We start from the raw sequence: 22,972 nt of genomic DNA on the forward strand, positions 1-22,972 counted from the left end.
CTCTGGGAACCTTGTGGAAGCGCACATGATGGTCAGCAAATACTGATGTCCAGCCTTAGTTTTAGGTAAAGGGCCTACACAGTCAATAATGACACGGCTGAATGGCTCTTCAAAAGCTGGAATTTTGGTTTTAAAGGTGCGGATGGGACTGATTAGGTTTTCCCACCAGCTGGCAAGAATGGCAAGATTTGCAGAACTCCGCCACATCGCGTCGCAATCCTGGCCAGAAAAAATGTACCAATATTCTGTCACAGGTCTTGTTCACTCCAAGGTGCCCGGCCAAAGGTGTCTCATGCGCCAAACTCAATATCTCCTTCCGGTACGGCAGTGGCACCACAATTTGGTCATGAACTTTCCACTCATCATTTGCTGGCACCTCCGGTAGTCTCAATTTTCTCATGAGTATTTCCCCTTTCATGAAGTAACCAACAGGTATCTTCATAGCCTCTTCCTCTGTCATGGCTTTATCAAACTCCGGAGTTCCGAATCTCCGTGTTGTTCTTCAACAAGTCTCTTTCGGACCAGCACCGGTTGTTCAACCTCGTTCCCGGATGTCTCCGACGGACACTCCATTTCCTCTTTTGGTCCAGATGCCACCTTTTCCTTAGGTTCCTTGATGTCACTCTCTTTCCTATTATCTCTTCCAGAATTTTCTTCCAATACCTCTAAGGAACCCAAATCCACATTGCCTTCCTTCTCCTTCTCTTCAGAGCGCTTCCTACCCATAGCACGGGTCACTGCACAGGATGGAAAGATACCCGGAATCTCCTGCTCTAACTGTGCGGTGTTATTTTCCATACTGGGCTTTTCAACCAACATTGGATTACCAGAAACTCGACCACCGGCCAAATCATTCCCGATAATAAAAGAGATTCCCTCTACAGGAAGAGTGGCTTGTAAACCTACGGTGACCGGTCCTGACACCAAATCAGACTCTAAATGGATGACATGAAGAGGAGCTTTAACATAGCCACCAACCCCCTGTAAAAGAACACTAACACCAGTTGCCGTCTTCTCTGACAATGGCAAAATGCCCTCAAGCATCAAAGATTGATGTGCTCCTGTGTCCCTCAATACCCTAACGGGTCTCTGGTTCGTTAAGTCTCCATCCAGTGACACAAACCCCTCTGAAATAAAAAGGTTTGTAACCCTCTTGAACAAGGTCGTTCTGTGATGCCGTAACTTTGGCATGGGAACCTTCACAAGGTACTGTCCTCCAAGGACGATTTCTCGAATTGGCCAATGCATTCGGAGTTGCACTAGTTTGACTCCACTCCCGATTTTTCCTTTTCAGGGCGTAACATTGGGACATCAAATGTCCAGGTTTCTTGCAAAAAGCACAAGTAGGCCCGGAGGAAAAACTCGTGGTCTGTCTCGGGCCCCCCGGAAGATAAGTCTGTCTTGGAACTGTAGTCTTCTGATCCCTAAAAGTCGCAGTATCAGATTTGTCCCCATAGTCATCTCTCGGCCGCCTCCATGAACATTTGTTCTCCGCACCTGATTTACCATAACTCCCCTGGATAACTCTAGGTGAGAAGTTAGGTTTGTGGAACCCCATCCTGTGTGTCAAGGCATAGTCATCTGCTACGGTTGCTGCCTCATACAACTCTGGTACTTTCTTTTCATCCAGATGTACTTTAATGTCCACGTGGACACACTGTTTGAATTCCTCCACCAAAATCAATTGTCGTAACAGGTTGAAGTCTTTCCCAATCTCCTTCGAGTCACACCACCTATCAAACATGGTTTTCTTTATTCTGGCAAACTCCACATGGGCCTCACTCTCCCTCTTCCTGGCATTCCAGAATTTTTCCGGTAAGCTTCAGGTACCAATTCAATTCTTCAGGGAGCTCACCTCAGCCCTGGTTGGATAGCGAGGGCTCACCGGCTCCGCCCCTGACGGCTCGTTGACAGGGCCACGCCTCGTTCTTGGCGCTCCGCCCCCTTCTTCTCCAAGCTTGACCGCGTGCGTAATGGCGTTTGGAGCGATGCAGCGAACGCTGCTGGGCGAGCAGAGGTGCGTAACCCAACTTGGAGAGAGAGACTGGCAACATGGACAGAATGGGGCCTATCTTATTTAATTAATGCAACGCAGATTCAACTATTGGGAACACAGCCTTATCTGAAACACATACTAAGGAAATAACTGACAGTCCTATTCTGTCCTACGTGTTGCTGTGGCCTAAATATGGGTGCGGCCTTTGACCTTTTAAATGATGGAATATTTACAAGAAGTGATTATTTATTTACAAAGTGAGGGGCTCTCAAAACCACAACTATATATATATACAGTGGAACCTTGACTTACGAGTGCCCCAACTTACGAGTTTTTCGAGATACGAGCCGTCGCTCGGGTGGTTTATTGCTTTGAGATGCGAGCCGAGATCCGAGTTACGAGCTTTCGCCACCCGGTCACGTGGTTATCTTGCCGTGCAAGTACAGTATCTCTGTCGTATAGCGCTGCATTTTTGTTTTCGCATTTTGGTTATTTCGAGTTTACGCCGCCAGGTGGGTTCTGGTCACGTGGTTATCTTGCCGTGCAAGTACAGTACGTATCTCTGTCGTATAGCGCTGCATTTTTGTTTTCGCATTTTGGTTATTTCGGAAAATTTCTTAGTTTTAACCATGGGGCCTAAGAAAGTGAGTGGCAAGTGCAGTGCTGAGAAGAAGAAGAGGATGATGTGCTTGGATATAAAACACGCAATCGTCGAAAAACATGAGCGAGGTGTCGAGGAGGACGTATATAACGGCAGAGGAGAAGAGCATGCCAGGCCACAACTTGTGGATATAAAACACGCAATCGTCGTGTTTTATATAAAACTTGTGCTTGGATATAAAACACGCAATCGTCGAAAAACGTGAGCGAGGTGCCGAGGAGGACGTATATAACGGCAGAGGAGAAGAGCATGCCAGGCCACAACTTGTTCAGAATGCCGGCGATAGCTCGCCTTCTCTTTGTGGAAAACACGGTACTGAGAAGAAGAAGAGGATGATGTGCTTGGATATAAAACACGCAATCGTCGAAAAACATGAGCGAGGTGTCGAGGAGGACGTATATAACGGCAGAGGAGAAGAGCATGCCAGGCCACAACTTGTGGATATAAAACACGCAATCGTCGTGTTTTATATAAAACTTGTGCTTGGATATAAAACACGCAATCGTCGAAAAACATGAGCGAGGTGCCGAGGAGGACGTATATAACGGCAGAGGAGAAGAGCATGCCAGGCCACAACTTGTTCAGAGTGCCGGCGATAGCTCGCCTTCTCTTTGTGGAAAACACGGTGAGATCCTTAACATCCAACAACTAATGGGACGCAAACGGGGCGCCCAGTTTAGCGGTACACACATTGATGAATCACCCTGCCTGTGATTCACCCATGACAGGTTATAGCTGGGTCGGGATTCAAACCCAGGCTGGACAGTTTAGACTTTAGAGTCAAGTGTGCGTACCTCCAGTCCAGGCCATCCTGCCAACTTGTATGCTGCATACAGGTGAAATATAAAGCGCGAGATATTTTTATATATACTGTATATTTTAAAAAAAATTGGTGTGGTTTTTGGCGGGCTGGAACGGATTAATAGCATTTCAATGGGGAAATTTGATTTGAGATACGAGCAATTTGAGTTACGAGCTCGGTCACGGAACGAATTAAACTCGTAAGTCAAGGTTCCACTGTATATATATATATATATATATATATATATATATATATATATATATATATATATATATATTAGGGTGGTGCTCAAAATAATTTTTTTTAAATATTTACTGGGACATGGCTTTATGTTGTTCCTTTTGTTCCAAAATGAAAAGACACCAAATATGAAAGCAATCTGATTTTATTTAGGGGTGCCACATCAGCCTTCAAACTAAAGGTGTCTACAAAACTTTTCTATATATGGATCGAAAGCAAAACCAGAAGTTTGTTTTATGAAAATCCACCCTCCACTCACTTTCTTTGTATTCTAGCAAACACAAGTTACAATAGCTGCACAAATAGCACTATATTGCTATGAAAACTCAAATTCAATGATAACAATCCAAATGTTCAGTTCATAAAATGAAGAGACACCATATCACATAATATTAAAAAACCCAAATATAATGAGAAATGTAACTCCTATTTCTGGGCCTGTTTCACCACTGTTGCCTTCTTGGCATCGGGGTACATTTTCCTGTGAGCAGCAACAACTTGGAGCAGAGCTTGCTTTTGCTCTTCATCCTTTGTAAGGAGCTTATTGTAGTCTTGTATCAATGCGACCCCTTTCTGCCCTGTCGTTCACCACGACTAAGCCACTGGCGGCTTTCTTTGCTTCCTGAAAGCTGGTTTCTCGCTCCCATGAACCAGGATCCTTATCCATCCAATCAGTTGGGGTCCCTAGGATGCTGAAGAAATGCTTGGTGTGTTTTGTTATGAGGCCAGCGATTGACAGGGCGGTTCCTCGTTTGATAGCTGGTCTCTTTGGAGAGGGGTTTTCACCGTCATTTTTCAATGCTTCAATCATATTGATCTTGCTTTCTTTGTCAATTCTGGTGTCAAAGAATGCAAATGCCACTAGTACTGGGCTCATGTACCACGTGTGGCGGCCAAGTGCCTTCAAGGCTGCCTGAGCCATCTTCTGATTGATTTGTTCAAACTTTTCCAACTTCTTGAAGAGGTTAATGTCATTCAGGGGAGCCTCAATAGCTTGTGGAGCCTGAAACCAAGCCTGTACATACACAAGGCAGACAAAAATGTTGAAGGCTCGGAGTTCTCTCGCCTCTCGAAGTGTCAAGTGGAACTCTGACCGAAACATGAACACCTGTAGTGAATATAGTGCTTTTGCCATCCATCTGGCTCTGTGCATTGCTCCTGGAGCCATGAGCCGGATTCCACGAGGTGGGATTCCTCCCATGTAGATGACAGTCAGTTCTAGGAGTTCACGATAATCATCTCGTGGCTGCTGATCTTTCAAACACACAAGAACGTTTTTGCTTCCAACACAGTGTCTACAGATCCCATTGAAGCCTTCCTCTCTGAGAATTGATCGTGAAGAAACTTCCTGTCCTCGGGGTTGGTGATTATGGCCTCCGAATCTGCATGCCTAAGATCAAACGTCTTCTCCAAGGAGGCCTTGAAGGATGCTTCCTTTTTCTCTTGGGTCGCACCACCCCGCTTTGCACCTTTTTGGAGGCTCCTCCATTCTTCATATAGCCTCTCCAAACGATGGATGCAGTGCTGCTTCGTCGTTGTAGGTAGGTGAGCTTTTTCCCAGAACTTCACAACCTCTTTAATGGTGAGGGTTGCACTCTCCCGGGCAGTGCGATTCTCCTTCTTCAGGTGATGGAAAAACAGGACAAGAGATTGATGCACAGTCGGGAGCTTGGCACCTTTGATGGCATCTCCAGAAGTGGACCCAATGAGATACACATTATCCTGAGCCCGAGTTTTCAATGAAACACTGGTACTAGCACATGCCATATCTGCAAAATACGCAAGAATGTGGGTAAAATCCTGTTAATTCTTACTCCACAGGGTCACTCTCTACAAAAGAGCCACAGTCAATAAGTTAGGCCTACATATTACACACTAAAAAAGCGTACCCCTGACCCCGGGAACCTGTACAAAACATGCATGAAAATTGCCCAGATAGTGATCATAGGAAGTCTCAAAACTGTATGTATAATATATTGTATATATATAATGTATAATGTGTATTTATGTATATTTATTATTTAATGTATATTTACTATATATTTATTTGTAATATTATATTTAATGTATATCTATAATTATGTATTTATTTTGTGTATATACAGCCCAAAAAATGGGAATTCCTATTTTTGCATGGGGGAAAATTCATCACTGATGTGGCACCCCTAAATATTATTGGATTCCATTCAAATTTGGTGTGCTTTCCTTTGACACCAAAAGGAACAAAAATAGACCATGTCCCGGAGAAAATCTGCATTTTGCTTTTTTGAAGCCCACCCTAATATATATATATATATATATATATATATATATATATATATATATATATATATATATATATATATATATATATAGTTGCGGATATGGGATTTGCATCCACCCATATCCGCTTGTAAATATTCCCCTATTTCCTCAATACTTCCCAACTATCCCCAATCCCCCATTCCCTAGTCCCATTTTCTGTAAACAACACTCTGTAGACCCGACCTCCCCCTATTTCCCCCATTAAATGTCGTGCCCAGGTTCACCGCATCTCATGTAAGACAACTATAGGACATCTTGCTAGTTATTCTTAGTCTATGTCAGTTAAGGACTCGTTTCCATTAATTCTGACCTTTCGTTGCACCAGAATGTGATTGTATGGCACCGTTAGGAAGTTTAGGACCTCCCGATACCTCCCCGCAGCTCTTCCTCACGGTTCAGCAACAACAACAACAACAACAGCAACGGCAGCGGCGGGCGCGGGAAGTGCGCGTCCTCACTCCGGCTTGGTTGGTAGGGGGTGTTGGGAGGGCACCAGGCCTTCCCAACGAGCCGCCATCGAACATGTGCTCGACGGGGTTACCAAATAGGGGCTCCCTGTCAGCTCCTCGTCAAGGGCGGAGCCCGGTAACCCCCGCACCCAATGGAAGCGGCGGATCGGCCCCAGTGGGGCGGAGCCAACCAGCCGAGGGCGTGTCACTCCCCGCTGAGCATGCGCAGGGAGAGGGAGGTGACGTCAGATGCGCGCTGAGCTTGAAGCAAGAAAGACGTCCCTTCCGAGCGCTGTGAGGCCTCCCCGCATCTTCTGGACCGTGCTTTATCCTGTCCCCGAGCCAAGGTGCACCTTGTGCTATCGACCTACCTGTCCTTTCCTGCCATCAATCCCTGTGTAAGTCCACCTTGTTCCGTTTGTCTGTGGTCTGTCTGGGAAAAGATAAGACGGTAATTAAGTGCCCATCTCTTCTGTGTCTTTACCTCACTGCCTTGTAATCTACCCCCTTTTCTCCACCACTGTAATTATACCCTCCTCCGGAGGTCTTGAGAACTGTACCCCTTGCGTCGTTTCCTCTTTCCCAGTCGTCGTGTCCTTTCTATCATTGATTTGGCATAGCGCGATTTGGTCAACGTCTGGGTGGAATCGGGGTCTAGTCGGGGAATAACTGTTCGGTCGCGGCAATACCACCGCTCGGTAAATAACATCTAAACCGCGTCCGTAACAATATATATATATATATATTGTAACGAATTTGAGAAAGTGTAACGAATTTGAGAAAGTGTAACGAATTTGAGAAAGTGTAACGAATTTGAGAAAGTGTAACGAATTTGAGAAAGTGTAACGAATGTGAGAAGTATGGTTTTGTTGTGTGTAACTGACCCTCGTAATGTAAAGAAAGGTCGAAGCTCGTCCTCTTAGTTAATTCCATAAACCTACACACAGGACACCATATATCCTTTTAAATAGCTAGTCCCTTATTTTATGTAGGCTAAGGATGTGTTTCCCAATAGTTTGACTCTTCATTGCACCGAAATAAATAAGAGTAGGCCCCTCCGACGCCCCATGGCAGCTTCCAAGTGCCAGGTTTGCCAGGTTTGCTGCAATTGACTTCTTTAGCCACTTTGCTGCATTTCATCCACTGTTTGCTGCATTTGACTCCATTACGCACGAGGTAACCAACGGAGAAGAAAGGCGGGTCTCCACCTCGTCATAGAGGGGAGGAGTAAGTCGGCCCCGCTCATCCAACCCAGATCGAGGGGTTTGGCTTGAGAGGGCGGAGAGAGAACGCTTGCGGGAGGTTCGCAAAGGGTGAAGGGCGGGGCCTATATAACCCGCCGCGGGACGCTCCCCACGGAGATGAGCTGAGAGGAGAGATGAGTTCTGAGTCCAGGAGATGCGCTGGAGATGAGAAGGTGTGACCAAGCCGCCATGAGACGTGCCGCGCTGCAGGAAAAACGGACCGAGGCAACGCAAGGAACGCGCGAGGCAGCAGTACGGAGAAAGGAACTTCGCCCGCGCAGTTTGGGACCAACGACCGCGGCTCGGCTTCTTGACGGCGGTGCCTTCTGGCCCGACCGTGCCCAGTACCCACTGAACCTTCCTTGCCTCTCAAAGCCACCCATCTCCAAGCCATTCATTCCTGCCTGCATTTCCCCGTGTAAGTGTGATCGTCCGTCTGTCTTTAACGTTGTCCTGGGGTTTATTAATTAAGCTTGTATAGGTAAGCTAATGATTTCACTGTGTTCCCTGCTCCTTCCATTTTCTGTATATAACCTTGACTGCTCTCTTTGCTTTGGCTTGTGTAAATAATTAATAAATCCTGTTATTCCTCCGTACTTCTTCTTCTTCTTCATTCTCGTTCGGTCGCTTTAGTGGTTTCAATATTGAGTGTACGTGGCACGATTCGGCCAACGTTCAGGATCGGGTTAGTGATTGGTAAATGGCTCGAACGTCGCGTTGCTAAAAACCGCTCGGCAACTAACGACCATCCAAACCGGGGTTTGAGCGGTACTTGTCTCCCTAGTCTGCGGAGGTACGGATAAAGGTATTCGGGATAGACCCTGGGCCCATAACCCTGATCCGTTCCATCCCGTGGGATAGCGTTACAAGTACCAGGGAGACGGCCAGCTTAACAGGACAAGGGGCTAACCCCCCTTGCTAACGGGAGAGCCGTCCCCCGTATCCGTAACTATATATATATAGTTACGGATACGGGGGACGGCTCCTTGCCTCTCCATATATATATGGAGAGGCATATATATATACACACAGTCACGTGAAAAAGTAAGTACACCCCATGTAAAGTTTTGACTTTTTCAACATATTTCAACATACAGCTATTTGATCATCCTTTCAACAATATTGACAGATAAAGGTGATATAATATAACAAATATCATGAAACATTTACATTTTGTAGTCCATTGTATAATTTAAATAAACATAAATGCAAATTTTGCATGTGGAAAATGTAAGTACACCCTTGGCTCTAATACGTGGCATTGACACCTCTTTGGCAGAAACAACCTCAAGTAGGCGTTTCTTATAACTGTCTACCAGTCTCTGACATCGACTGGGAGAAATTTTTGCCCACTCCTCCATGCAGAATTATTTCAGCTGTGCGATGTTTGAGGGGTTTCTTGCATGCACAGCTCGTTTCAAATCCCCCCACAACATCTCGATGGGATTTAGATCTGGGCTTTGACTTGGCCATTCCAGAAACCTCCATTTCTTTCTTTTCAGCCATTCCTTGGTGGATTTACTGGTATGTTTAGGGTCATTGTCATGTTGCAAGGTCCACCTTCTGTTGAGCTTCAACTTGCTGACAGATGGCCTCACATTATCCTCAAGCACCCTCTGGTGCAATGAAGAATTCATAGTGGATTATATGATGGTGAGCTGCCCAGGCCCTGATGCAGCAAAGCTGCCCCAAACCATAATATTTCCACCACAATGCTTTACAGTTGGTATCAGGTTAAAAAAAAATAATAACCACCTTTAGAGGCCATTTTCCCCCGCAAAGCGGGGGTTGGCCTTTTTCGGGAACCGTGGTTGTTGTTGTTTTTTGGTCCCCTTTTTGAAGCAATGTTTTACGGCCGGATGCCCTTCCTGACGCCAACCCTTTTTGCCGCCTTTAACGACAAACAGGGCATTACCAGTGAACTGGTACTCAATTAGCCGACCTCGGAAGGATGACAGGCTGAGTCAACCCCCCTGGCGTTAATTCAGCGATCGACCGGGATTCGAACCCAGGATCCTAGGATCCTGGGTATCAGGTTCTTGTGGTCAAATGCTGTCTTTGGTTTTCGCCAAACATGTCTTCTGGTACTGTGGCCAAATAGCTCTACCTTTGACTCATCTGTCCAGAGCACATTGTTCCAGAAGTGCTGGTCTTTGCCAAGGTGTTCATTGGCAAACTTTAGTCTTGCCCTGATGTTCTTTCTGGACAGCAAAGGTTTCCTCCTGGCACACCTCCCATGTAAATCAAATTTGTGCAGCCTCTTTCTAATGGTAGACTCGTGCACTTTGACATCAACAGTGGCAAGAGCTACCTGTGTGTCCCGTGATGTCATTCTGGGGTTCTTGGAGACTTCTTTCAGCATCTTGAGGTCTGCTCTCGGGCTGAACTTGCTGGGGCGGCCTGGCCTGAACAAGTTGGCAGTTGTTTGGAATCTTCTCCACTTGTAGATGATCTTCCGGACAGTCGAATGATTGATTTAAAATTGTTTGGAGATCTTTTTAAATCCCTTCCCAGACTCGTAGGCATCTATAACCTTCTTTCTGAAGGCCTCAGAGAGCTCTTTTGATCTAGGCATGGTGACGCCGCACACTTCAACAACAAAGAGCAAACCAAACTAAATGTCTGAGGTTTAAATAACACAGGTTCCTCCAAGATCCTCTCTAACGATGTTCTAATCATTTGCACCTGAGCTGGTGCACCTGATTCTAATTTTAGGTATTTGAAGTAGTGATAAATGTAGGGGTGTACTTACTTTTTCCACATGCTAAATTTGCATTTATGTTTATTTAAATTATACAATGGACTACAAAATGTAAATGTTTCATGATATTTGTTATATTATATCACCTTTATCTTTCAATATTGTTGAAATGAGGATCAAATAGCTGTATGTTGAAATATGTTGAGAAAGTGAAAACTTTACATGGGGTGTACTTACTTTTTCACGTGACTATGTATGTATGTATGTATGTATGCATGTATGCATGTATGCATGTATGCATGTATGCATGTATGCATGTATGCATGTATGCATGTATATATATATATCTATATATATATATATATATATATATATATATATATATATATATATATATATATATATATATATATATAGATATAGATATATAGATATATTATATAGATATATTATATAGTAACGGATTTGAGAATCCTGTAATTTTTGTAAATATCACCCTCTGTAAATAGTAATTCTTGTAAATACCTCCGTTTTGTGTGAAAGATCAAAGGTCGTCCTTTTAGTTAGTCCATCGCACGCACGTAGAAAATCATAGACCTCTCTATAGTTATTTCTTATTCTATGTTAGTTTAAGGCTCTGTTTCCCATTAATTGACACTGCATTGCACCAGATCAAATAAGATAGATCCCCTACAGTATCGCCGTGGCCTCCCAAAGCGCCAGCAGTAGAATTGCACCGTTGCATTGGGTGGGGTTATTGGTATCACCATCGCCCCTTTCAATTGCCAACTGCATTTGCCCTCCATTACGGCGTGCTCTAACTCGGGGAAGAAAGGCGTGTCTCCACCTCGTCATCAGAAGGAGGAGTGAGCCAGCCCCGATCAACCAACCAAGGATGAGGTGTTTGGCCTGAGAGGGCGGAGAGAGAGCGTTTGAGGAGGTTCGCGAAAGTTCCATGGGCGTGGTTATATAACCCATCGCGCGGAGCCCCCCACAGGAGTCCACCGGAGTTCAGTTCAGAGAGTTCAGTTGAGGAGGAGAGAGTGAGTTCTGGAGAGGAAAGCGCATAACCAAGGAGCACAAGGCGAATGAGAATCGGCATGCCCTGCTCGCGATACCAACCAGCACTCTGAAGAACGACAAGTGCAGGCACGAGAACCTCGACGTGCCGCGGTCCTAGGATCTCTCTGTCGCCCGTTCTGTGAACCAGAGTGCGAGGAGTCGGAGCTGTCACCTCCAGCCCTGCCGTTTGCACGGACCTGAACCTTCTCATCCCTCCACCCATTCCTGCCATTCCATCCTTTTGTGTACGTGAGTTTGTTTTGTGTGTCTTGTCCCTGGGAATAAGTTAAACTTGTATAAGTAGAATTGCAATGTGTCTTCTTCTTCTTCTTCTTCTTCTGTAAATTGCTTTCGTTTTCTTTCCTTCTCCCTTGGTTTCTTTGATTGTGTAAATAGTAATTAGTAATAAATCCCTGTTCTTCCTACCTTTGCTTTCTTTTCTTCACATCCGTTCGTCTTTGTGATTTCCATCATCGAACACCTGTGGCACGATTTGGCCAACGCAAAGGAATCGGGTTTAGTACTTGCTAATGGTTCGAACCGCGGGCTACTAACCCGCTCGGCAAATAACATCTTGTCCGTGGTTTCGAACGGGGCTATCCACCGGCTTCGTGGAGAGGTTGGCGGAGGTGTACGGGACTCCCTTGACCAATTACCTCGGCCAATCTCACCCCACGAAGAAGCGGGATAGTTCCAGGGTCGGGGAGACGGCCAGCTTAACAGGACAAGGGGCTAACCACCCCTTGCTAACGGGAGAGCCGTCCCCCGTTTCCGCAACAATATATACAACAATATATTTATATATATATATATATTTATATATATATAAATGCGAAATGCCCGTTTGTGAGCCTACTCCTCTGAGCTCCCAAGGTTAATCGGCACGAAACATTAAAGGATAACATATTTTACCACCCTGCACCTAAATAGGCGGTTTTTAAACAGTTATTGTCTCACAATTCATAAATTAAAGCCATCCGAGCCGCCACCTGTCGCCATGATGTCTGAGGGTCAATTCACATATACAAATCTTTATTGAAAGCCCAATTTTTAGCGGATTTCAACACAGATATATCGATATAATTAGTTTGATGGTGACTTTCGATCATCAAATACGTTATCATATGTGAGAAACGACTCTTAATTAAGACATGATCATTGTCGGTAAGTTCGGCAAAGGAGTCACATGACTTCTCAAATGCACTAATTATTCAAAAACCGAAAATAGTACAACCTATACACCATTTTAAAGGTAATTTTACTGCTCATCTAACATAATCACCATTAAGTGTGAAAAAATTGTTTGTAGAAAAAAAAGGACCCATGTGACACCAACTCCAAACCACCACTTCCACTTGACAACGGGTGAACCTCCAACGATTACCTCATCCTCACAACAAGGTGAGTTGTTGTTTTGCTGTTCGTTTGTGATCTTACTGCTTTGAGCTCCCAAAGTGAATCACAAAACTTTCTACCATCAGATTTTTAACCACGATATACCTGAATCGGGGTTTTATCCCGTGATGGAGGTAATTTGGCCTGTTATTGTTGTGTTGCACTCCCGAGTTTATTTATTTATTTATTATTATTATTTTTTGTATCCTGAATCGAGGCTCGTGAAAGAGCTGACATTTACTTCACAAACAAATCAACCAGACAAACAAAATATATAAAAAGAGGGAGCAGAAGACAAGAGAATGGGAAGCACACAAACACTTAATAATAATAATAATTCATTTATTTTGTATAGCGCTTTTCATGAAGCCCAAAGGCGCTTTGACAGAGTGCAAAACATAATGCATAACAAAACATGAAAACAACAATTGCAAAAAGACAAGAATCAATAGGGAAATATTTAAAGCAAAAGGAGGGGGAAGGAGAAGTGATAGTCAGGGGTTAAATGCTGTGGGTTGAATGTTGAATGCAGTGCTGAACAGGTGGGTCTTGAGTGATGTTTTGAATGTGGTGAGTGAGGAGGAGTCTCTGATGGTGTGAGGTAGTGAGTTCCAGAGGGTGGGAGCAGCGATGGAGAAGGCCCTGTCCCCCCAGGATCTGAATTTGGTCCGGATGGGGGGGGGGGGGTCAGGAGGTTGGTACCAGCAGAGCGGAGGTTGCGGGTGGGAGTGTGTCTGGAGAGGAGGTCAGCCCCAGGTAGGATGGGGCCAGGTTATGGAGGGCTTTGTAGGTCAAGAAGAAGATTTTGTACTGGATCTTCTGGGAGATGCGGAGCCAGTGAAGCTTGTAAAGGACGGGGGTGATGTGGTCACGGGTCCGGGAATGGGTGAGTAGACGGGCAGCGGAGTTCTGAATGTATTGGAGTTTATTGGTGATTGTTGAGGGTGAACCATAGAGGAGGCTATTGCAGTAGTCCAGACGGGAGGTGATGAAGGCGTGGATGAGGGTTTCTGCAGCCGTGGAGGAGAGGGATGAGCGGAGACGGGCGATGTTTTTCAGGTGAAAGAAGGCTGTCTTTGTGATCTGTTTAGTGTATTTGTCGAAGGAGAGGGTTTGGTCAAAGATGACGCCAAGATTCCGGATGAGAGGGGAGGTGGATACTGGGATACCGTCGATGTTGAGGGCAAAGTTATGGGTGGATTTTTTGAGCGTTTTTGGGCCAATGATGATTATTTCAGATTTATCACAGTTAAGTTTGAGGAAGTTGATTTGAAGCCAGGATTTTAATTCAGAGATGCAGTTTGTCAGGATAGAGTGGGTGTCGGTGGAGACGGACTTGGAGGAGATGAAAAGCTGGATGTCATCGGCGAAGCAGTGGAATTGGAGACCATGACGGCGGATTAAGTGACCGAGGGGGGACAGGTAAAGGATGAAGAGGAGGGGGCCAAGAACTGAACCTTGGGGGAGGGGAGCAGTGGGGGATTTGCAGTTATTGATGGAGATGAACTGGCGTCTGTCAGAGAGGTATGATTTAATCCAAGAGAGGGCAGTGCCGGTAACGTTAAAGGTGGATTCAAGTCGGGTGAGGAGGATGGTGTGATCGATGGTGTCAAAGGCAGCGCTCAGGTCGAGGAGGACGAGAATGTTGAGGTTGCCAGCGTCAGAGGAGAGGAGAAGGTCGTTGGTGATTTTGAGGAGAGCAGTTTCAGTACTGTGGTTGGAGCGGAATCCGGATTGGAATGTTTCATACAGGTTATTGGCAGAGAGGTGATGTTTGAGTTGAGTGGCTACAGCGCGTTCCAAAACTTTCGACAGAAAGGGTAGGTTGGAGATGGGTCTGAAGTTGTTTAGGGTGTCAGGGTTTAGACCAGGTTTTTTTAGAATGGGGGTAACAGCAGCAATTTTGAGGGATGGTGGGACGATGCCTGCAGACAGGGAGGAGTTTATTGTTGCAATGATAAGTGGAGAGAGAGCAGGGAGGGAGGCCTTGACAAAGCTGGAGGGGATGGGGTCAAGAGTGCAGGTGGCAGTTTTCATTCCTATGAGGAGTTCAGAGAGGTCAGTAGGGGAGACCGGGGAGAATTGAGACAGGGGAAGGCAGGATAAGGGGGGGCAGGTGGTTGGAGGGGGAGCGGGTGCGGCGGTGGTCAAGCTGTTGTAGATGTTGTCAATTTTGCGTTGGAAGAAAGAAAGGAAGGAGATGCAGTTGTCTACTGTGAATGACTGGGTGGTGGTGTCCAGGGGGCGGAGGAGTTTGTTTATTGTCGAGAAGAGTGCTTTTGGGTTTCCGGAGCCAGAGTGGATAATTTGAGAGTAGTAGGCGGAGCGGGCGTGGGAGAGGGCATCTTTGTAGTGTTGTAGGTGGTCCTTGTAGGCTTGGGAGTGAAGCACACACTTGAGAGCACACAACATTTAAGAGCAGGGAGATGTGTGGGAGGGAGAGGGCTTGGGGGGAGGAGGAGAGGGCTTGGGGGGAGGAGGCGTGGGAAGGGGGGGGGGGTGGGAGAAGTATAAAACACAAGGACACCAAGGACTTCCAGGACAGAAGTTAGTATTTCAAAAAGTGGAATTGGGGTGAAATTATCGGGGATAGAAAAGATCAAGGTTTTGGATGGGGGAAGATAAGAGATGGTGGTGAACAGCTGTTTTAAAGACCTGGAGGGTGGAGTGGGATTGAAGAGAGTGAGGGAGTTTGTTCCAGAGGCGGGAGAAAAGAGGAATGAAGGAGTGAAGGTGAGCAGAGAGTCTTGATTTTGGCAGTTTAACCATAAGAGGGTTGCAGGCAGATCTTGTGCGACCTGTAGGAATATTTGTGGGACAGAGCCCAGAGAGAGCTGGGGGGGCAAGGCCAGAGAGGAGTCGGGAGAAGACGGAAAGACCACCAACCTGCCTGCGGTGAGTGAGTGAGAGGCCCTTGGAGTTAGCTTCATCGCGGGAGATTCCAATGATTCTGAATGCTTTGCTTTCAACAGCGTGAAGACGAGCTAGGTGTGAGGCAGGAGCACCAGCCCAGAGGGGAGAGCAGTATTCCATTGAGCTGCGGATGAAAGCCTTGTACGTGGTGAGGAGCTCAGGTGTGCCAAGTGTTACGGATTTATGTGAATTACTATTCAGATCTTTGCTTATTAATGTGCAGTCGATTAAAGGTTGTTGTGATTAAAGGGTCAGGAGCCCTTCTGGGGAAAAGGAGACCGGAAACGGAAGAAGAAAAGACACGAGGTCCGGGAGAAGCGGCGATTCTCTTCTTCTTCCTCGCCCAGCGCCGGGAAGAGCGGTATCGATATTGAGCAGCGTGGGGAAAGCTGCGTTTAAAAGCCCGTCTGGTGAGAGGAGTTACCGGGACGTGTAACTACCCATTTACACGTCAAGTCGCCGTGGGTTCGTGCACGGAACCAAGAGTCCGGCACAGTTCGCCTCACCGTCTACAAGGACGCGCACGGCAGGCGCCTTGGGCCTCGCACGCTTTGCGAGCCCCGAAGCCGCGATCACGAGCACCGACCTCGGTGGGCTGCCGAGGAGGTGTCCGCAGCAGCAGCTGTTCCCGGTACGGGACGTGCACGGTGGAAGCACGTCAGGAAGAGTCCGTTCAACCGCCCACGTGCGGAGATCGAACTACAGGAGTACGGAGACATTGTGAGAGACATTGACCATGGAGGGAGTCGGGAGTGGGGCTCACTTGAGGAATGTATAAGATGGCCATCTTAGAGCTATTGTAGATGAGTTTACATCTTTGTAATATTGATTGTTGATTGTTGATGGTTGTTGATTGCTCGGGGAATATATCATTGATTATTCCGGATCCTTGGTGTGGGGTTTCTTATTGACTGGAATTCATATTGATTGCGTTACGAAAGCGCATAAATAATAGATCTTTCTGGCGGAGTTCCTCTCACGGTCCGGGGGTCACCGAGACCAGGTAGTCATCGGGAGGACCACGTAACACAAGGAAGGACTTCGCACGACGGAGGATGCCCAGTCGGCGACTGGCTTTGGAGGCCAGATTTGAAATGTGGTTTTCCCAGGAAAGATCATGGCAGATTGTGAGACCCAAAAGTTTGAGTGACAGAACTTCTTGGAGAGGATTATTCAGAAAGTAGATGGGAGGGTTGTCCAGTCGGTCTTTTCGGAGTGACATCGTAAGAGTGTGAGATTTGTCAGGATTGAAAGACATGTTCCACTTGTTTGCCCAGTCTGTGATTTTGTCCAGGCCTGCAGAGAGTGAGGAGGCTGCAGACTGCCGATCTGAGGGATGAAGAATGGAGCGACAGAGAGTAGAGTCATCAGCAAAGAGATAGAGAGGATTTTCAAGAGAGTCGGAAAGATCATTGATGAAGACCAGAAAAAGCACAGGGCCCAGAACACTGCCTTGGGGAACTCCAGCCTGAACAGGAAGAGGAGATGCGAGAAACCCATTCAGGGCCACACATTGACTACGACTAGAGAGGAAGTCCGCCAGCCATGCGTGGAGATTTCCATGGATACCAACAGAGGAGAGTTTGGTGAGCAGAGCGGGGTGCCAGACCGTATCGAAGGCACGTGATATGTCAAGGGAGACAGCTCTAATTTCCTGTTTGGCATTGAGGACCTCCATCCATTGCTGAGAAAGCAGTAGCAGCATGTCCAGAGTAGAGTGACCAGGTCTGAAACCAAATTGATGATCAGAAATCAAGCCATTGGAGAAGAGGAAAGATTTCATATCTGAAGCAATGATGGATTCCATGACTTTACTGATAATTGAGAGAAGGCTGATTGGTCTGTAGTTGCTGGGATCTGTTTTTGCACCTTTTTTGTGCAAAGCGGTGATGTTGGCAGATTTCCAAGCAGATGGCAGATGACCTTGAGCAAAAGAGAGTGTGAAGACAACAGAGAGAGGGAGTGAAAGAGCGGAAGAACAAGATTTTAGGACCCGTGGGCTGACGCCGTCAGGTCCAGTTGCAGAATCAGAGTCGAGGGTTGACAGAAACTTTTCCACCTTGTCAGGAGGAAAGGACACAGAGTCCAGGAGCAGCTGGGTACGACTGGGTACGGTGGGTACAGAGAGGGATGGGTTTGGGACACAAGATTTAGAGGCAAACACAGAGTTGAGGCATTCAGCTTTTTCACGCGCGGAGTCAGCCGTGTGGCCGTTTGAGGTGAGGGAGGGGATGGAGGGGGAACAAACACCAGAAACAGATTTGACCAGATGCCACCAGGATTTGGAAGAGGGAGACAGATAAGAGAGTTCTGTCCTGAGAATGGAGAGATATTGTTTCCTGGCTCTCCTGAGGGTGGACACACACTTGTTTCGGGCTTTGTGAAAGGAAATGAGATTTCCTTCCGTTGGATTTGCTTTCCAGGAGACGAAAGCAAGTTGTTTCTGGGCAATAGCCTCACCACAAGATTCCGTGTACCATGGACGGGAGGAAGGGTATGACAACTGAAGACGAGATGGGATAAATCTGTGCATGAGAGAGCAGTTTACTTTGGAAGAATACCCAGGATGAGTTGATGTCAGAGGCGGTAGAGATGGGAGACCAGTCCAGATGATTGATGGCTGCTTGAAGACCATGCCAGTTGGCCTGAGTGAAATGCCAGACTCGTCTATGCTGAGGAGGCTCTCTGAGAATGGTCAGAGAGATGTCCACTTTAACAAGCACATGATCAGATGAGCCGATTGGAGCAGAAGAAGAGCAGCAGACATTTTCAGGGAAGTTGGTCATAACCAAGTCCAGAAGAGAAGATGCTCCGTTGATTGAGATCCGGGTCGGGAAATTGACAGATTGTGTCAGTCCCAGTGAGTCATAGAAGTCCTTTGCTGAAGAGCCATGGCTGGTGAGAGCGGTACCCACACCCAGCCAACTGGCATGGTGACAATTGAAATCACCACATTTGAGGAAGAGAGAGTTGGGATGGGTAGATAGAAGTTGGTCCATGTTATCAGACAGCGAGATGTAGATGGACTGATGGAGTCATCACTGTTTGGTGGACGGTACAACACACATATGAACAAAAGGTGGGAGCGAAGGGGAAGCCGTAGCCAAAGGTATTCCTGGGGGTGAGGTGGAGAGAGGGCAGTGCAGGGCGAGTGAGGAAGAGAGTTTTTTTTATAAAGATAGCAACTCCCCCCTCCAGGACGAGGCTCAGGTCTATCATACCGGAGGAGGGAGTAACCTGGGAGAGATACCAAGGAATCAGAGACATCATGGAGGAGGAAAGTTTCTGTGAAGCAGATCACGTCTGGTTTGTCAGAAGCAACCTGTATGGAGAGATCAGTCAAGTTTGAGCGAAGGCCCCGGATGTTTGAGGTCCATACTGTTAAAGAAGAGGAAGGGGGAGCATCGGATACAGAACAGGGGGGGGGGGGGAGCGGTAGGGTATGATGTGGAAGAGGAGGAAGAGGTAGGGAGAGCTGTTGAAGGTGTGTCAGAGATTTCAGAACAGCTTGGAGAAAGGGAAGAATGGGGCGGACAAAAGGTTTGATGGTGATTGGGTGAGGCGCAGTGAGGTGTTATTTGAGGAGGGGGAAGAGTGAGGCAGAAGGTTGAGGGAGATGAAGGTGAGAGTTGGAAGGGGGAAGAAGTGGGGAGGACGCTTTGTGGGACGCTTTGAGGAGGAGGGGTGAGAGGGGAGTCTAGGAGGGGAGGAGTGAGGGAGGGTCTCAGAGGGGAGGGGTGTGGGGGGAGTTTAGGAGGGAAGGGGCAAGGGGGGAGATCTGAAAGGGATGGGTGATGGGGAAGATGGGGAATTTGGGAATTTCTTTACTACAGCTACAGGTGATGGGGAATTTACAAACCTAAGGTAATTTCTTTACTACAGCTTCACTCTGTTACACCCTTTAGACCTTTCCACCCCTTAGACCCAATTAGACCCTTTCCATCCTGAAGACCCCCTCGAGACCCTTCACACCCTCTTAGATCCCTTTCATCCTTTAAACCCTCTTGGATCCCTTTGATCCTTTACACCCCTTAGACCCTTTATAATACCTTTAGACCCCTTATACCCTTTAGACCCCTTTAAACCCCCTAGACCTTTTACACCCCTTAGACCTTTAAACCGTTTAGAGTTTAGACCCTTTCATACCATTTCGACCCTTTTGAGACATGTACACCTTTTGACACTTTTCAGACCTATTGACTTTTTAAGACCCTTTAGACACTTTTGACCCCTTTTGCTCTTTTAAGAGCCTTTATTCCTTGAACACTTTTATCCTTTTTATGACCCTAAAAATACTTTAGACCCCTTAGAAAATGCAAAAAAAAAAAATCCTCCCAAAATCGGTTTTGCCGACCTTTTCTGTGCACTATTCGTGTCATCACAAGTTGCAATGACAAATCTGAACTGATATCTCAAAGTGAAGCTGATGTTGGAAACGTGAAACTGAAACTAATGATCTATGGATCATCGAATGGGAAACCGGAATTAAATGCTGTGGGAAATTGCTGAAAGCAAAGCTATGAGAAGCAAAGAGAAAGGGGAAAGGTCGAGAGCTGAAAAAACAATGTGGAGAGGGACAGGTGCCTGGAGGTGGTCGGTTGGTGTGGAAACAACTTTGGTAATCTTCCATCAGGCTGAAGGCCCAAAACATGCCTAAACCCATTTCCCAGCTGAGCTTTCATAATATCACCTTCACTCCCAAGCAGTACTTTGGAGGTACAACAAGCATGGATTGGAAATCTTAGCTGATAGAATGGAACGAGGTTGTCGAGGTTACCAGCTTCACCCATTGCGACATTTGCTCACTGAATATTTACACTGAAATCCCAATTCTATCAATACACACTCCAAAGGAAATTGCTAATTTCAGGTAAGACATCTATGAACCCCCATCATTGTCGGATACCTTTGCTAGTATATATATACATATAAATGAAAAACACGGTCTGTCCATCCGTGAAGCCGTGAGACTATATGTCTATTAATTACGTACCATTGCAAAATACCTTTTTTAACTTTCATCTCTTTAAACTGATGAGACCCCTTCGACTACTCAAGACCCTTTAAGACCCCTAAAGACCCCCAAGACCCACAAAGCCTTGAAGACCCCCAAAACCCTGAAGACAACGAAAACCCTAAAAACCTAAAAAAGACTCTTAAGACCCCTTAATATTTTAAAGACCCCATGAACCCTATATGACCCTAAAGGGCCTTCAGACCACCCAGACCTCAAAAGACCCTTAAGACCCCCAAATGTAAAAGAGCCCTAAGACCCTGAAAGACCCTTAAGTGTCAGCTGTGTAGCCATTTGACGTAAGGGAGGGGATGGAAGGGGAACAAACACCAGAAACAGATTTGACCAGATGCCACCAGGACAGGTTTGAGAGTTCAGTCTTGAGAGTGGAGAGATATTGTTTCCTGGCTGTCCAGATGGTAGACACACCCTTGTTCTGAGCTTTGTGAAAGGAATGGAGATTGCCTTCAGTCGGATTTGCCTCCCATGAGGCGAAGGCAAGTTGTTTCGGGGCAGCTGCATCACCACAAGATTCAGTGTACCACGACCGGAAGGAAGGGTATGACAACTGGAGACGAGATGGGATAAATCTGTGCATGAGAGCAATTTTCTTTGGAAGAATTCCCAGGATGAGTTGATGTCAGAGACAGTAGAGATGGGAGACCAGACCAAATGATTGATGGCTGCTTGAAGACCATGCCAGTCGGCCTGAGTGAAATGCCAGACTCGTCAACGCTGAAGAGGCCCTCTGAGAATGGCCAGCGATGTCCACAAATGGCCAGAGAGATGTCCATAGTTTCCTGTTAGTGTTAGACATTTCTGAGGATATCCCAAAGACTCAATAGCTCAGTGGGCTGTCACCATGTAAGTGATGAGGCCCTTGGATTTGAGTACCAGGATGAGTTAGAATATTTTCACATGAGCCCCATGCAGGAATTTATTCATGTTTGTTAAATTTCTGGATGAGATATATCTCTAATATGCTTACACATATGCACACTCACATTTGGGGTTCTACAGACAGTTCCTTGGACTTCATGGTGGAGTTTCTGCTCTGACATGCACTGTCAACTGTGGGACCTTGTATCAAAAGGTGTATTTCTTTCTAAATCATGTCCATTTAATTGAATTTACCACAGGTCGAGTCCAATCAAGATGGAGAGACATCTCAAGGATGATCAAAGGAAATTAGATGCACCTGAGCTCAATCTGGAGGGTCATAGCAAAGGAGTTGAATACTTATTGACTTAAGACATTTCCGCTTCTCACTTTAAATTATTTTGGACAGAATTCAAAAGAAAATTCCACTTTAACATAATGGGGTATTATGTGTAGATCAGTGACCAAAAAAATTAAATTTAATCCATTTTAAATTCAGGATTTAACACAACAAAATGTGAAAAAGTTAAGGGTGTGAATACTTTCTGACGGCACTAATATTCACAGTGTGAATGGTGGGATATCCCGTGAAGCTATTACAGTGTGAAAGGTGGGACATCCAGTGAAGCTATTACAGTGTGAATGGTGGGATATCCCACAAAGCTATGTTCATTGTGAATGGTGGGATATTCCACGAAGCTATGTTCACAGTGTGAATGGTGGGATATCCCGTGACGCTATTACAGTACAGTGTGAATGGTGGGATATCCCATTAAGCTATTACAGTGAGAATGGTGGGATATCCCACAAAGCTCACTTACACAACAGGCATTTTAAGGCCAATTTCCCTGTTAGAGCGGGGGTTAGCCTTGCGGGCCCCATGACAATCTTCTCCATTTTGCCCTATTTTCTACATCTCCCCTTGTTAACCCCCTTGCTCACATTTCTTCTTCCACCACCTTTAGCCAAGTCTTTCTCGGTCTTCCCCGTCCTCTACGTCCTTCTACATTCATTTCCATCACTCTTCTCAACCAGTCACTTTCATCCTTCCTCAACACATGACCAAACCATCTCAACCTGTTTCTCTTCACAGCATCCATCGAGGGCTCTATTCCCATCATCTTTCGGAATTCATCATTTGTCTTCCTCTCTCTCAACGATACTCCGCACATCCACTGAACCATTCGCATTTCCACCCTTTCCAGCCTTCGTTGCTGCTCTACGTTCATTACCCATGTGTCGCTCCCATAAATCATAACACTTCTCACACATGCTGCATACACCTTTCCCTTCAGCTTCAACGACACTCCCC

At 46.2% G+C, this 22,972-nt stretch overlaps 1 protein-coding gene across 3 annotated transcripts in view; it reads right to left on the bottom strand.

The window, feature by feature from the left end:
- The window catches only part of LOC137438176 (serine/threonine-protein kinase A-Raf), a 153,490-nt gene that overhangs the window by 21,319 nt on the left and 109,199 nt on the right, over positions 1-22,972 (bottom strand). Inside the window, exon 15 of one of the 3 annotated variants that reach the window (XM_078766503.1) lies at positions 5,312-5,468. The exons of the other annotated variants lie outside the window; for them this stretch is intronic. Within the exon in view, the coding sequence (XP_078622629.1) occupies positions 5,436-5,468 (33 nt within the window). The 3' untranslated portion in view covers positions 5,312-5,435. Of the gene's footprint in view, positions 1-5,311; positions 5,469-22,972 lie in introns of those variants that run through there. 3 annotated transcript variants of the gene reach the window in all.

Source organism: Myxine glutinosa, chromosome 12 (assembly GCF_964187855.1).
Source record: "Myxine glutinosa chromosome 12, kmMyxGlut1.1, whole genome shotgun sequence".
Taxonomy (NCBI): Eukaryota; Metazoa; Chordata; class Myxini; order Myxiniformes; family Myxinidae; genus Myxine; species Myxine glutinosa.